At 49.6% G+C, this 14,888-nt stretch overlaps 2 protein-coding genes across 2 annotated transcripts in view; one reads left to right on the forward strand and one right to left on the reverse strand.

The window, feature by feature from the left end:
• dgkh (diacylglycerol kinase, eta) overlaps positions 1 to 14,244 on the forward strand; it is a 14,961-nt gene extending 717 nt beyond the window's left edge. The window contains exons 2-21 of the mRNA XM_062564865.1: positions 263 to 425; positions 540 to 648; positions 762 to 983; positions 1,067 to 1,158; positions 1,392 to 1,491; positions 1,595 to 1,901; positions 2,136 to 2,270; positions 3,709 to 3,843; positions 3,944 to 4,061; positions 4,815 to 4,925; positions 5,149 to 5,245; positions 5,422 to 5,529; positions 5,868 to 5,981; positions 6,078 to 6,212; positions 6,299 to 6,459; positions 6,552 to 6,657; positions 7,085 to 7,177; positions 7,318 to 7,437; positions 7,608 to 7,713; positions 10,734 to 14,244. Of these exons, the coding sequence (XP_062420849.1) occupies positions 263 to 425; positions 540 to 648; positions 762 to 983; positions 1,067 to 1,158; positions 1,392 to 1,491; positions 1,595 to 1,901; positions 2,136 to 2,270; positions 3,709 to 3,843; positions 3,944 to 4,061; positions 4,815 to 4,925; positions 5,149 to 5,245; positions 5,422 to 5,529; positions 5,868 to 5,981; positions 6,078 to 6,212; positions 6,299 to 6,459; positions 6,552 to 6,657; positions 7,085 to 7,177; positions 7,318 to 7,437; positions 7,608 to 7,713; positions 10,734 to 10,786 (2,585 nt within the window). The 3' untranslated portion in view covers positions 10,787 to 14,244. The remainder of the gene's footprint in view (positions 1 to 262; positions 426 to 539; positions 649 to 761; positions 984 to 1,066; positions 1,159 to 1,391; positions 1,492 to 1,594; positions 1,902 to 2,135; positions 2,271 to 3,708; positions 3,844 to 3,943; positions 4,062 to 4,814; positions 4,926 to 5,148; positions 5,246 to 5,421; positions 5,530 to 5,867; positions 5,982 to 6,077; positions 6,213 to 6,298; positions 6,460 to 6,551; positions 6,658 to 7,084; positions 7,178 to 7,317; positions 7,438 to 7,607; positions 7,714 to 10,733) is intronic.
• Positions 491 to 14,888, reverse strand: part of idh1 (isocitrate dehydrogenase (NADP(+)) 1) — an 80,851-nt gene continuing 66,453 nt past the window's right edge. Inside the window, exon 10 of the mRNA XM_062565108.1 lies at positions 491 to 500. The gene's annotated coding sequence lies outside the window, so the exon portion shown is untranslated. The remainder of the gene's footprint in view (positions 501 to 14,888) is intronic.

A 14,888-nucleotide genomic window follows, 5' to 3' on the forward strand; every position in this document is an offset into this window, starting at 1 on the left:
GCCGCGCTGCAGCGAGTCCCTGCACTGCTGCTCCAGTGGGAGACGTACTGGGCCGCTGCTACCAGTGATCGGGTCAAGGTCGTTTCATTAATAAAGATATAATGTAGATGTCATTTCCCATAATTCAGTCCACATCTACCGTCTCACCCCGAGGGTTCCCTAGTTTGTTGCGCCCAGGGAATTCAACCCATCTCCCCCCCCTCCCCCCTTTTCCTCCCCTCTTCCCCCCCCCCCCCCCCCCCCCCCCCCCCCCCCCCCGCAGGCTTCTGGAAGGCCACCTGTCCCCCGTCATGTGCCAGCCCCCTGCTGGTCTTTGTCAACTCCAAAAGCGGAGACAACCAGGGGGTGAAGTTCCTCCGGCGCTTCAAGCAGCTGCTCAACCCGGCCCAAGTCTTCGACCTGGTCAACGGGGGGCCGCACCTCGGGTGAGGAAAACAAAACGCATCGGGTAAAAAAAAAAAGGATCCCGTACGCCAAGTTAATAAAGTGTGTGCGTGTGTGTGCGTGTGTGTGTGTGTCTTTTTTTTTTTGTTGGTCAGTCTGCGGCTGTTTCAGAAGTTCGACAACTTCCGCATCCTGGTGTGTGGCGGCGACGGCAGCGTGGGCTGGGTCCTCTCCGAGATCGACAAGCTCAGTCTCCACAAACAGGTGACCGCTCGGTTTATTACATTTAGATTTCAAGGCACGGACCTGATTCAGAGGAGGGGGGGAGGGGGACTGGGGACGCAGGGATGACCCCCCCTTTCTGCGCTGTGTTGCAGTGCCAGCTGGGCGTGTTGCCCTTGGGGACGGGCAACGACCTGGCCCGGGTGCTCGGCTGGGGCCCGTCGTGCGACGACGACACCCAGCTGCCCCAGATCCTGGAGAAGCTGGAGAGGGCCAGCACCAAGATGCTGGACCGCTGGAGCATCATGACCTACGAGATCAAGATCCCGCCCAAACTCAGCTGCCCCACCACGCCCGAGGGCACCGAGGACTGCCAGGTACTCACGAGAGAGGGTGTGGGGGGGGGGGGTTGGGGGCGACATTTCGCGTGGATCCTCAAACCCTTGGTTTTTCTCTCCAGTTCCACATTTCAGCCTACGAAGACTCGGTGGCCGCTCACCTCACAAAGATCCTCAACTCGGAGCAGAACTCGGTGGTCATCTCCTCGGCCAAGTACGTGTTTTTACCTTTATTATTATTATTTATTACGGAGCGTCATACTGTACATGCTGTATTTTTTCGATTCATAATGCAATAGGAAGGGTTATGATTGAAGATCGAACACTTGATTGATGGATACACTGATGTTGAAGCTAAAAGGACGGCATTAAATGCTGGTTTTGGGGCGTCACTCCGAAGTCGTCGTACATCATGTCGCACACTAATGTCTCCTCCCTGTCGCTTAGGATCCTCTGTGAAACAGTGAAGGATTTTGTCTCCAAAGTGGGGAAAAGCTACGAAAAAAGTACAGACAACAGTGACGAGTGCGACACCATGTCTCTCAAAGTAAGCCTCGAAAAACCCGCACAGCGAGCGTCCGTCGCTGGCCCCGCCCCTTCTATGATACATGGCCCCTGAACTTCATCCCTCCTCTGTTCGTTCCCTCCAGTGCGCCATCCTCAACGAGAAGCTGGACTCCCTCCTCCAGACGCTGAACTCGGAGAGCCAGGCTCTGCCTGCCCTCGCCCTCTCCACCCCTCCCATCGTGGAGGAGGAGGACGAGGAGGACGAGGAGGACGAGGAGGAAGCCAGCGAGGAGAGCCTGACGGAGCTGAAGGAGAAGATGGAGGAGGAGGAGACGGAGAAAGGATGTGGAGGGGCCCCGCACCAGCTGTTCAAAAGCAGGGAGCAGATGATGCTGCGGGCCAACAGTCTGAAGAAGGCCCTGCGGCAGATCATAGAACAGACCGAGAGAGGTAACACACACACACACAGTTGTCATGGAAACAACGTATGTTGGCATACGCTTATGAAACCCTATTGAGCATGTTTTTGCAAAGGGAAAAAGGGCAATAACCCAACGCTTATCGTGCCGAAGACACCCGACAATGTCCTTCTGCCTCGTTGGAAGTTGTCCTGCGTTGTGGCGCGTGGCGCGTGGCACGTGGCACGTGGCGCGTGCCCTAGCGTCTTCTCTTCCGTTGCGTTAGTGGTGGACGAGCAGAACGCCCACCCGGGCGAGGACGGCGAGCTGACGTCTCCGCTGGAGTTCAGGAAGGACAGCGAGGAGGAGAACAGAGACAGCGAGAAGGACGAGGACACCAAGGAGCTGGAAGCGGTGACGTGTGAGTGCTTCTGCTTCAGATCTCTTTCGGGCCAGCTGGCATTGTCACGTGAAACATACCTCATTTGATTAGTGGTCGAGGCCTATTTTAAGAAGATTAAGAAGAAGAGTAGAATTTGTGTTAAATCACATTTCTTCCCAGTGTTCTACTGACAGAGGGAAATATTGTTATTTCCATCATTTTTAGAGAACTTTAAGATTATTCCACTTTGTGAAAGGAATTGGTTCAAAAAGAGGAGGTATTAATTGTGTATATTGCATCCCAGAACTAGACACATAGACACATAGCTAATGGGGGGGGGAAAAAAGGGTTGCTGACGCAAATCTCGTTTCCTGTCATAAATAAACTGGAGGGTTAGGGCTGAAAACCCCTCTCTCCCGTTATATTCCATCCCCCCCCCCCCCCCCCCCCGAGCCGAGCCTGTTTATCGCTCCATCTTCAGTCTGCAGCCACGGAAAAAACGTCCTTCATAATAAACGATTTAACATGTCGGGGGCGGGACAACCACGGAGCCTGCTGAGTCTGTGCAATATATGCAGCCTCGCATGTGGATGCAAGTGCAAATGGACGTCTACTGTGTGTGCGTGCGTGCGTGCGTGTGTGTGTGCGTGTGTGTGTGTGTGCGACGGCCACAGGATGTGTTATTGTCTTAGGGGCAGAAGTTCTTCCTGTTTATCAAAAGGCGGCTTCCTTCCTTCCACACTTTTTCCAGCCCGACGAGGAGGAATCAGTCAAACCCTGTTCTTTTGTGTCCTCTCCTTGTTTCCTCTCGTCGCCTCCTCCCTCCTTCTTGACCCGGACACGGATTCCCCCCCCCCCCCCCCCCCCCTGCGCAATAGAAAATGGTCGGGCCCCCGCGCATGCGTGTATATTTGTGATCCCCGTGGAGGATTCGCGATGTCCAGAGTCGTCGTGTGCGCTCACCTGGAAAAAACAGCTGGAAGACTAAAAGGAGAGAAGCAACGTTTTTGGGGGTTTTAATTCCCAATTTGTCTTGCATTTGTCCCTGATTTGGACCACGATAGACATATTTGTGACAGATCCCTGAAGGTTCATGCAACAATAACATTCAGCTCCCATCTTCAGCAATATAAACTAAACTTCTACTCTAACATTTCAATATTACTTTTATAGTTTTTAAATAGCTTTTATTCTGAAGGGGACAAGGACAGTCCTATTACTTGTTATGGAATATGGCTACACTGACATATAGTAAGTTTCGACCTAATTATATCATGTCAAATGGGGCTTTTACTTTGTACATGGTTAGTTTGTTTTGTTGTGTCTTGTTACGCCCCCTGGTGGGATGAGAGGGTGGCCTCACATTAAAAAGTAATATCACGGCGTAACCCTCTGTTTGTGTGTTTGCCCCCCCCCCCCCCCCCGAGGAGATGTAAAACAATTTTTTTTTATTTTAAAATTTCCCCTCCGTCTCCAGCCGCCAGGAGCCCCTGCTCGCCCACGGAGAGGAGAGTGAGCCGCAGCACGCAGTCCTACAGCTCCTTCACCATCACGCCCTTCACCACCAGCAAGGAGAACCTCCCCGTGCTCAACACACGCATCATCTGCCCCGGTAAGCGCCCTCCCCCCTCCTCCCCCCTCCCCTCCCCCATGAGCCGAGTGAATCGCACCGTGTGTGACGTGTGTGTGTGTGTGTGTGTGTGTGTGCGCAGGCTTGCGGGCCGGTCTAGCTGCCTCCATCGCTGGCAGCTCCATCATTAGCAAGATGCTGCTGGCTAACATCGACCCCTTCGGCGCCACGCCGTTCATCGACCCCGACCTCGACTCGCTGTGAGCGCCGCTTCTCGTTGTCTCCTCTCTCTCGTTGTCTCCTCTCTCGTTGTCTCCTCTCTCTCGTTGTCTCCTCTCTCGTTGTCTCCTCTCTCTCGTTGTCTCCTCTCTCGTTGTCTCCTCTCTCGTTGTCTCCTCTCTCTCGTTGTCTCCTCTCTCGTTGTCTCCTCTCTCTCGTTGTCTCCTCTCTCTCGTTGTCTCCTCTCTCGTTGTCTCCTCTCTCTCGTTGTCTCCTCTCTCGTTGTCTCCTCTCTCTCGTTGTCTCCTCTCTCTCGTTGTCTCCTCTCGTTGTCTCCTCTCTCTTGTTGTCTCCTCTCTCTCGTTGTCTCCTCTCTCTTGTTTTCTCCTCTCTCTTGTTGTCTCCTCTCTCTCGTTGTCTCCTCTCTCTCGTTGTCTCCTCTCTCGTTGTCTCCTCTCTCTCGTTGTCTCCTCTCTCTCGTTGTCTCCTCTCTCTTGTTGTCTCCTCTCTCGTTGTCTCCTCTCTCGTTGTCTCCTCTCTCTCGTTGTCTCCTCTCTCTCGTTGTCTCCTCTCTCTTGTTGTCTCCTCTCTCGTTGTCTCCTCTCTCGTTGTCTCCTCTCTCTCGTTGTCTCCTCTCTCTCGTTGTCTCCTCTCTCTCGTTGTCTCCTCTCTCGTTGGTCTTTTTCATCCTTTATCCGTCCTTCTCGCTCTGTCCCCCCCGGTGTGCAAATCCACATGCGCCTCGGCGTACGTGCTCGTTTTTGGTTACTTTCTTGTGTCGTTCATCCACCCAGAGAGGGCTACATGGAGAAGTGTGTGATGAACAACTACTTTGGCATCGGCTTGGACGCCAAGATCTCCCTGGAGTTCAACAACAAGCGGGAGGAGCATCCAGAGAAATGCAGGTGAGACACATTTCTGTTGCCTCAGCCAATCAGGCATCATCCCTCCCATCAATTGGTCATGAAAGCATCTTCATTGCCTACTTTTGCAGAGCCTCACTCTTAAGTGCATTCATCTTCGTATGTTCTATTTGATATGATTAGGCCGCGTGTTTTCATTGTGTTCTTAAAGCCTTAAAAAGGCCTTTTGCTTTGCATCTCACCCTGTGCTCCCTCTCCCACGCAGGAGTCGTACCAAGAACATGATGTGGTACGGCGTCCTGGGCACAAAGGAGCTCCTGCAGAGGACGTACAAGAACCTGGAGCAGAAGGTCCAGCTCGAGGTGAGGAAGTTGGAGGAACAGGAACAGCGAGGAACCCAAAGCTCCCACCTCAAATGCATTCAGCGTCTCCAGAACCGCTGCCTATTGATTGATATTTTGAACGGTGCACACACACACACACACACACACACAGACTCACTCACTGGTCGGCTGGGCTCTGGTTGTGTCTTTCCCAGTGTGACGGCCAGTACATCCCTCTGCCCAGCCTTCAGGGGATCGCAGTGCTGAACATTCCGAGCTACGCAGGCGGGACCAACTTCTGGGGCGGCACCAAGGAAGACGATGTGAGTAACCGTGCAGTTGGCCGCACCACGCGCCACGTGGCGCCCCCATCCGGCTGGAAGACCTTCCCAGGCGGGTTCAGGCAGGGTTCTCTTTTAGGCCAATTGATCAACGCTCCACCTCTTGTTCCTCCTCGTTTCCTTTGTTCCTGTCATCTGGGGGAATATGATTTTTTGTTTTGTCACATTATAATGCATTTTTAAAAGATTGAAAAATCTACCATGATACAAAACGATGTAAAAGCAGATTTTAAGGCATCATAATTAAGTGTATGCTGCATTATAGATATGAGGGTTCATAGAAGGTTTTACCACATCTTACATGTCTGAATGTGGTCCAGATCTTCTGTGCCCCGTCGTTCGACGACAAGATCCTGGAAGTCGTGGCCGTCTTCGGGAGCATGCAGATGGCCGTGTCCAGGGTCATCAAGCTGCAACATCACCGCATCGCGCAGGTGAGACAGCGCAAACCGCCAAACGGCGCAACAAGAAACACACACTCTATTGCGGCGGGTAAATCCAACGTGTGCCCCTCCGCCCCTCGAATCAAGTGCCGAACAGTGAAGATCACCATCCTGGGCGATGAGGGGGTTCCCATTCAGGTGGACGGGGAGGCGTGGATCCAACCGCCCGGAGTCATCAAGATCCAGCACAAGAACCGGGCTCAGATGCTCACCAGAGACCGGGTGCGTTTGATATAACACCAGGGGGGGGTCGCCATTGGTGGACGGGTGGTGGTTAGCGCGCTCATCCTTTGATTCCCTGCCTCCAGGCGTTTGAGAACACGTTGAAGTCATGGGAGGACAAGCTGAAGTACGACAAGCCCCCTCTGCGGCCTCACCTCTACCCGCAGCAGTCGGTGGATCTGGCGACGGAGGAGGAGGCCGCCATGGTGCAGCTGTGCGCCCGAGCTGCAGAGGAGCTCATTACGAGGTAATGAATGTGTCCGGGTCTCCCGTCTCTCCGACGGATACGTGTTCCTTTTGGGTTTTTTTTTTTTTTTTAATGCTCGGCTCTGATCGCAGGATCTGCGAGGCGGCCAAGACCAACGGGCTCCTGGAGCAGGAGCTGGCTCACGCTGTCAACGCTTCGTCGCACGCCATCAACAAAACTCACCCCAAGTTCCCGGAGGTATGTGAAACACAGCAAACGTTGTAAGCAGTAATGGATTCATGGTCTGTGTCAATGGTTTCTGGTCTCTTCTTGATTCCAGCATGATTTTTCATTTAGTTAATTATGAAGTGAGAGCAGCGTGGGCTTTAGGGCGGGGCCACTTTGGGATTGACTCCTGCTTTCATAATACAACTTTACACCATTCACTCCGACTCATGGTCGGTAAAAGTATTTCTGTCTTATCCTTTGTTAAATAAATAAAGAGGAACTAGAACCCTGATCCACAAACCAATGAGTAGTCGCGGCGACTAACGTCCACTTCCTGTTTACAGTGTACGAGTACGTTTAAACCGGTTTTCCACCTTGCTTCAAACCGAGAAACGGCCGCCAGATGCGTTTTGTGAAGTTTGCTCTCCAAATATTTACGGCGGTTTCCCGTTCCCAGAGTCTGACCAGGAACACCGCCATCGAGGTGGCCAGCACCGTCAAGGCTCTGTACTACGAGACAGAGTCCCTGCTGCTGGGCCGGGTCTCTCTGGTGAGTTACCATGGAAACCTGTCGAGACAAACCATGTCTCGACCACTACAGCGTGTTAAAGAATCGTTCTGTTTAAACATGCATTCGTGGTCTATCGGGATTTATTCCTGTGTGTATGTTTGTCTCCCCCCCCTGTACAGCAACTGGACCCCCCAGAGGAGGATCAGCTGTCCGGTGCTCTGCAGAGCTTGGAGCTGGAGCTGGCCAAACTGGGAGAGGTGGCCTGGCTCTACCACATCCTGCAGCCCAATGACGAGGAGGTGAGCACACACACGCACACACACACACACACACACACACACACACACACATTGAAGGCGTGTATGACATCATCACACAGCGCACGCCTTGGGTGTAACGTGGCTCCATCTAAACGGGAGAGCTGAGTGGCTAAATGAAAGGCTATAGGTTGACTGTGCTTATGTACCAGGACCTCTCTCTGGGTTACGGCAAGAGGAACAGTCGCAGCAGCATGTTTCGCATAGTGCCCAAGTTCAAGAAGGAGAAGGCCGCCAAGAAGACCAGCCCTCAGTCAGGTATGCCTCCCCCCCCCCCCTTTTGACTGGACAGACGGACCGCTAGTCACGCTTTGACTAGCTGGTCGCTAGCTGGTCGCTAGCTGGTCGTGTTTTTGCTGACGCGCTTGGTGTCGAAGACGCGCTTCGGTTCTTGCGTCGGTCGTCATGGTTACCTCTCGCCTGTGCCCATCCCTGCCATCGCATTGCAGTCCACGAGAAAAAAAAAGAAAAGAACGGGTCAAAGAATGGGTTTGTGTTTGAGGTGTTGCAAACTCGCCACCTGCCCCCCCCTCCCTCCCTCCCTCCCTCCATGCTCTCATCCTGCCGGGGCTTCAGGAGGCTCAAAGTCAGAAGAAGAACCACGAGGGGAAAACATGAAACAGCCAGAAATGTAAAAAAAAAAAATGAATATCACATGTCCAGATGAAGGAACTTTAAGGCAATGTGTGGGTGGAACGTCGACGGACAGGTGAGGGGGTCGGGGGGGGGGGGTTAAAGAGGGTCGGCCCTTTGCTCTCGTCGCGGGCTGGCTCTCCATCAGTCTGGGGGGGGGGGGGGGGTTTCCTGCAGACCGCACAGGCTTCCGCCTCCCCTTTTTTTCCTACTCTTTCTGTGTGTTCTGGTGTTGGTCGTTGGTATGCATGCCCCCGCCCCCCCTCTGCCCCCCACCCCACGCCTAGTCTTTCTGGACCGGCATTCGTCACCGCCTTGTTCTGACCAACCTCTGGCCAGCTGCCGCCACTGCTCTCCCGCCCCCCCCCCCACTGCCGCCCCCCCCCCCCCTTCCTCACTGATGCTTTCTTCCATCTTCCCCTCCAGTGATTCACCACAAGTTTGTGCCCATTTGTGAGGGTTACGTGTAAAATGACATATTCAGAGGGGGGGGTGTGAGAGTGGATGCTTCTGGTGTGTGGCTGTGTGGGCGAATCCCTGTGAGGCCCCCTGAGCCCCTCTCTGCTCTGCCCCGTATGTGTGTGTTTGTGTGTGTCTGCGTCCGTGTCTGCGCGTGTGGGTGCGCGTGTGTGTGTGTGTGTGTGTGTGTGTGTGTAGTGGAAAGATGGGGCACAGAGGAGGTGGGCGTCTGGCTGGAACAGCTGAGTCTGGGGGAGTACAGAGACACCTTCATCCGACACGACATCAGAGGCTCGGAGCTGCTGCACCTGGAGAGGAGGGACCTGAAGGTACACACACACACACACACACACACGTCAACCCCTCAGTGAATCTGTGTGAACCGCCTCGTCCGAACCGCACAATCAACTCTTTCTCTCTTGTCTACTGGCCTCCTAATGCTCTTCAACCTGTTGGATGTCTCCCTGTGTTGCTGCTCTGCATCGCTCTGCTTGGCTTCTAAACTGTCTGATCGCCGCTTTGTGGAAGAGACTCGCCTCGTAACCCGCTAACGCCGCGCGTCTCCCGGGGGGGGGAGGCCCGCGGGGCAGCGCTGGGAGCGGGTGGGTCAGACTGGGCTCAAAGGGCAAAGGTCGGGCAGTGCTTTAAGTCGCGTGTCATTCAGGCACCGATGCTGATCCGTTCGACGCCTCTCCACCAGAGAGGTTTTTTTTTTTTTTTTTTTAAGGTTCAACATAAATGCATAACATCAACAAACATTTTAACCACCTGTTAAATTTGCTCGCATTGGGACTGTGACCCACGATGAGCGGTGTGCTGTTGAACTTGTCGCTGCGCTCTAGTGGTCAAAAGAAGACATTGTCGTGTCTGAAAGAGCTCACACGTGCATTGGGATTTTTCCTGAGATTTCTCTTGTCACTATTTGGTCGACACGAATGCCGACACCGGTAAATCGCCGATATTGGACGGAGACGTCAGCAGCGATGACACCGTTGCGCGCACTCCACCACGGACCCCACCTCATCGGTCAGTCATCTCATTGTCCTGTTTGCTGTGGAGCTTTTCCTGTTTTATTGGGGGGGTAAAAGTGCGGTTGAAATGATCAATCAATTAGACAAACTTCACTTTTGAGCTTCATAATCCATTAAGTGATTTTCAAGCAAACCTAAACTATTTTTTTATTAATGTAAAATTAATATTTTGAATTTTGTTAGTCAAACAAAATAAATAATATTACTATTCCAAACAGGTGAGTGCTCTGTGTGCTTGGTAATCCAGTTGAGTAGGTTAGCGGCGCAGGTTAGCGGCGCAGGTTAGCGGCGCAGGTTAGCGGCGCAGGTCAGCGGCGCAGGTTAGCGATTGTAGGTCAGTGACGCAGGTTAGCGGCGCAGGTTAGCGGCGCAGGTTAGCGGCGCAGGTTAGCGGCGCAGGTTAGCGGCGCAGGTTAGAGCCGCAGGTTAGCGACGCAGGTTAGCGATTGTAGGTTAGCGACGCAGGTTAGCGGCGCAGATTAGCGGCTCAGGTTAGCGGCGCAGGTTAGCGATTGTAGGTTAGCGACGCAGGTTAGCGGCGCAGGTCAGCGGCGCAGGTTAGCGATTGTAGGTTAGTGACGCAGGTTAGCGGCGCAGGTTAGCGATTGCAGGTTAGAGGCGCAGGTTAGCGACGCAGGTTAGCGATTGTAGGTTAGCGACGCAGGTTAGCGGCGTTGGCGCACAGCTGTTATGTGATGTTTAATAGCCGGAGCCACGACCACATTAACCTTTTATAAAACAAAACAATCCCTCGATTCCACCTGTTGTTGTGTTTTGAATGTGTTTGTTTCACAGCTGACCAAAGAGTAACAAAACGGGGTCATTCTGTTTGTGCGCGTGCAAACCCTGTGTGATTCTCGCGTGGAACACGGCCCCCGCAGCAGGGGGCGGAGCGTTTGACTCGTGGTCATGAGCATGCACGGAGCGGTGCTAACCCTTTATTATTTACACCCGTCACAAGTCAAGGTCGGATCCAGTGAAAAAGTGTTCACAGAAGCATCATGGGTATCACTTGAACTTATGACATAATTCATTTTCAACCACAGTGTCCGCTCTAAAGGCCGATATTCGGTTGTAAGACTTAAACTTACACCAATGCATGTTTTTTTTATGCGCTGGGCTCTTTTTTATCCTCCCTCCCCCTCCCCCCCTCAGGATCTGGGGATATCGAAAGTGGGTCATATGAAGAGAATTCTCCAGGGAACTAAAGACCTGGCCAAGGCCTCCATGGTTGACCTTTAACCCCCGGAGCGGACGCAAACCCGGAGAGGGGAAACCCACTTTCCCCTCACATCAGTGGGAGAGTTTTGGCCGCAGCGACGGCAGCGAAGCTGAAGATACCTGTTGGGGGAGAGTTTTCATCCCTCCGCAGAGAGAGGGCTCCTCTGTGATTGGTTGTTGACAAGATGACGTCGGTGTGTTCGTTCGTGCTTTGGTGCCAAAATGACAGTTCGAGAAAGCGGATTGAAACGCAAAAAGGACCTCAAGGATCTCCCCACAAAAAAAACACACACACGCACACACACACACACACAGAAAAGAAAAGCCATTTCTAGGTTAATAACCATTCATAGCGCACATTGCACAATCAGGTATGCAACTAACCATCCGGTTGACTTGTTTGAGATGTGCTTGAAAGCCAGTAGCAAAACCAGGACTTCCACGAGCTTCGGGGCGGGCGGATGCATCAAAGCGGCCTTCGGGCAGAAGATGGAGGCGTGACGTCGCAGCCTGGAAGGCGTCTGAGAACAGTGGGATACTGTCGCATGCTATGCTTGCTCGTCTTTAGAAATGTTTAGTTGCATGATAAGTGTCTTGGGGTTTTTTAGTTGTTGTTTTTTTTTTTTTTTTGTTTTTTCGTGTGCAAAATAACACTTGAACAAGTTTTACATGACTTTAAGTATTACGATGCCATTTGTTACTACTGAAAGCATCCTTTTTGGTCTAAATCCAGCTTTTTTTCTGCCTTTAATTTATTTTGTTTGCATGATAATGATGTGTCAAAGATTTGCGTCAAGTGCCATATTTTGAGTAATTTACCGTAAAATGTGCTTTATTGGTAGAAGTCATGAGAATTTTTTTTATTTTTTGTTCCTTTTCTTTTGAAGCAGTTGATGAGGTATGAATATTTTTAATCAACACGTTCTCTGTGGAGGTGGAATCAGTACCAAAGTGAATGTTCAGGTCGCACCTCTCAAATTGAAAAGGCCCCCCCCCGGGTCTCGGGGGGGTGACCTCCGTGGGAGGATCCGAAGCCGACCACGCCGGCTGTAGGGTCGCTGATGTAAAACTTAAAAAAAAAAAAAAGGCACTTTCTACTTCTTGCTTCATGCAAGTGCAAGTACTCATATCATTACATAGAAGTAACGGTTCACCTCGACCTTTTAACCTTTGGCGACTTAGCACAGTATTTAAGGCTAATGAGAACAGCAGCCAGATTCCGGGTCTGAATGCGTAGTGGAGCGGTCGATCTGCTTTTTTGTTGTTGTTTTCTTCAGATTAAAAGTGAGACGTCGATAGAGCACTACTTTGACTTGTTAGTTTAAGGCTGGTGGCATTACAGGGTATATTTCTATGTGTGATGCTAAGTTTGTATATACATATATGCACTGTATATATACCGGTGTATGCAAACCATGTTTGTAAAGTGTTGTAGTCTAACGCGTTTGTAGATGGCTGACATGGCATGCGTTGTCGACAGCTTACACATTTGATTGTGTATATTACACCAATTGTGTTGTGTAGATTTTTGTCCTAATCTCTTGTACATGATAATGCTGTTGTATTCTAATGATGGTGCAATATTTTATCTCTTGTTTTGATACCGTCTTTGCAGACATGATGTTTATAGTCCTGGGGTTGGGCAAACAAGAAAGACGCTGAGAGAGGGTTTTTTTTGTACACGTACTTGGAACAGTTAGGCCCCGTAGACAGGAGCGCTCTTTCTAAAGGACTCCACATTTCTTCCAGCGGTTCACTTGTTTGTAGTTTTGCTCCTCTGTGCTTCCAAGACGATGCAGTAAAGTAGGATTTTGTCAGCGAATGAGTAGAATGGGCAGACATGACTGTTGCGTTTACACATAATATGTATCACTTATGTGTTTGTGCGCGTTGTCTACTACAAGAGTGGCATATCGTACCTTTATCAGCAATTGTATCCTTACTATTGCCAACTCATTTCTTCCCGTCACTACGAGTCTGATCATTCCTCGCCTGTGGAGAATAATGTGTTGCTTGTATGTTTTATTTCTGCCTTTTCACTTTTAAGTGAAACTTAACTTTTAATTATTTTGAAACGTTTTTAATTTACTGAATATCGAGTGCAACATTTTAACATGTGCACGCATTTTCATCAGTCGTCATTCAGCGAGGAATCCTAAATAATAACAGAACGATAGAGTGGATCTTTGTTTGATGACTCTAATGTCGCACCAGAGGGTGTGACATCGGCCCTCTCCCCGCCCCCTCACTCGAGCTGTCCCAGTGCACTGTGGGACTCAAGCTGTCCCAGTGCATTGTGGGACCCACGTTGTCCCAGTGCATTGTGGGACTCAAGCTGTCCCAGTGCATTGTGGGACCCACGTTGTCACACTGCCCCGTTGCTGATGCCGACAATCACGCGTGTCAGACAGCCGCCGCGTTCAGCGTGACGCGGCGCCGCTCATTGGTTGCACAAATCAATAAGCCTATCAATCAATTTTTGTGTAGTACTAATCATTATAAATGAAGGGTAGTTAATTAAACTGTAGTTAACAGTTATTTTACTGTTAACTAACAATGAAATGATGTATTAATAATATATACCAATTATTGGTTGTGCAACAATTTGTTTGGTTTTATCGTTACTTTGTGTATTAAGAAATCATTTATATTGTATGATAGATAAGAGATGATAAGTATACAATTGATAGTTTATCAATGGACACATTGTAGGTGGCGCATTAAGTATTTCTTAATATCATATTATCAAATATTTGTCAATCATCGATAATAGATGGACCCAAAAGACATTAATGAAAATGGACAGTATTAACTATCTGTCTACATAATGTTGAAAGATGCTTTACAATTTATTTATCAACTATTAACAAAAGTATTCTAATGATCAGTCATTTAAACAAAGACATTTTACCATTGTAACAATTAAATAACATAAATTATTTCATTATTAATAATAAGTCAACATGATCAATTACCATTTCATTATTTGTTAATAGTAAAATAACTAAAGTAAAATTAACTACTATTTGTTATTTATAATATTATTATTATTATTATTATTGAGTGTGACCCGGCCTGTTTTTTTTCAGTGACAAGATCAGAAACATTTTCATCCGTTTGATGACTGTTGGACTTTTGCCAGCCAGAACCTCTGGGTTTAGATCCATCGCAAGTTGAAGCCTTTGTAAGAATACGTGCTTTAAAAGGAGCCGCAGAGTTACAACTGGTTCCTGCTCACCGCGTGGGTTTTCTGCCACTCGTCTCCTGGCTCCTCTTGAGACTCCAGCGTTGGGGGGGGGGGGGGGGGGCCAGACTCCGGGCCCCAGAACGCTCCACCTGTCCGCACAGAGTGGAAGTAAGCCACCGTTCTCCCTCGCTCTGTCTTTCAGTGATCTGTAAATAATGCTGCAAAACTGCCTGGTTTCCAACAAAAAAAACAACGAAACCCATGCAAAGGATCCCTAAAAGATGGGATGACACGGGAGTCTCTGGCGAGGTTCCTGAGGTGATGGGAGCAAAGTGAGTTTCATTTGTTTACATTATGTTTACAATGGCACAGTTTTAATTTTTAAGTATATGTAGGTATAAACAATATTTGCATATTTATTGCCTAGGGTTAAATGACATGGTGTGTATTGTGTTTTCACATTTGGAATATAAAGTTGTCACCTGTATTACTATCTGGATAATTTTGGTAAAAGTAGTTGATCATTTCTATGACTACTAAGTGACTGTTTTCTGTGCCTTTTTATGGTTAGAATGCATGGTTAACTATTTATTACGATTTGGAGTCACTGAGATGTGTATTTTTGTATTCTGAATAAATAAATGGTTCAGCTATTGTACGTTTTTTAGGTGACTTAAAACAGGCTACCTATTCATATCTCTCTTCAATAAAACCAAATACATATGCAGTGAATTTCCGTCTCGTCTCTGTTTTGATTTCACGATCAGTAAAAGACAATAAAATGTGAAATATCTTCAGGGGATACGATGTGTTCCAGCGGGTTATACGTTGACATTTAAGTGGGCTTCTAGAATGTGCCGTTTCAAGTTCCAAAAGCAAGGGTTGAATAGCTACATTGTGAC

The sequence above is a fragment of the Pungitius pungitius genome, chromosome 10 (assembly GCF_949316345.1).
Source record: "Pungitius pungitius chromosome 10, fPunPun2.1, whole genome shotgun sequence".
In the NCBI taxonomy this organism is placed as follows: Eukaryota; Metazoa; Chordata; class Actinopteri; order Perciformes; family Gasterosteidae; genus Pungitius; species Pungitius pungitius.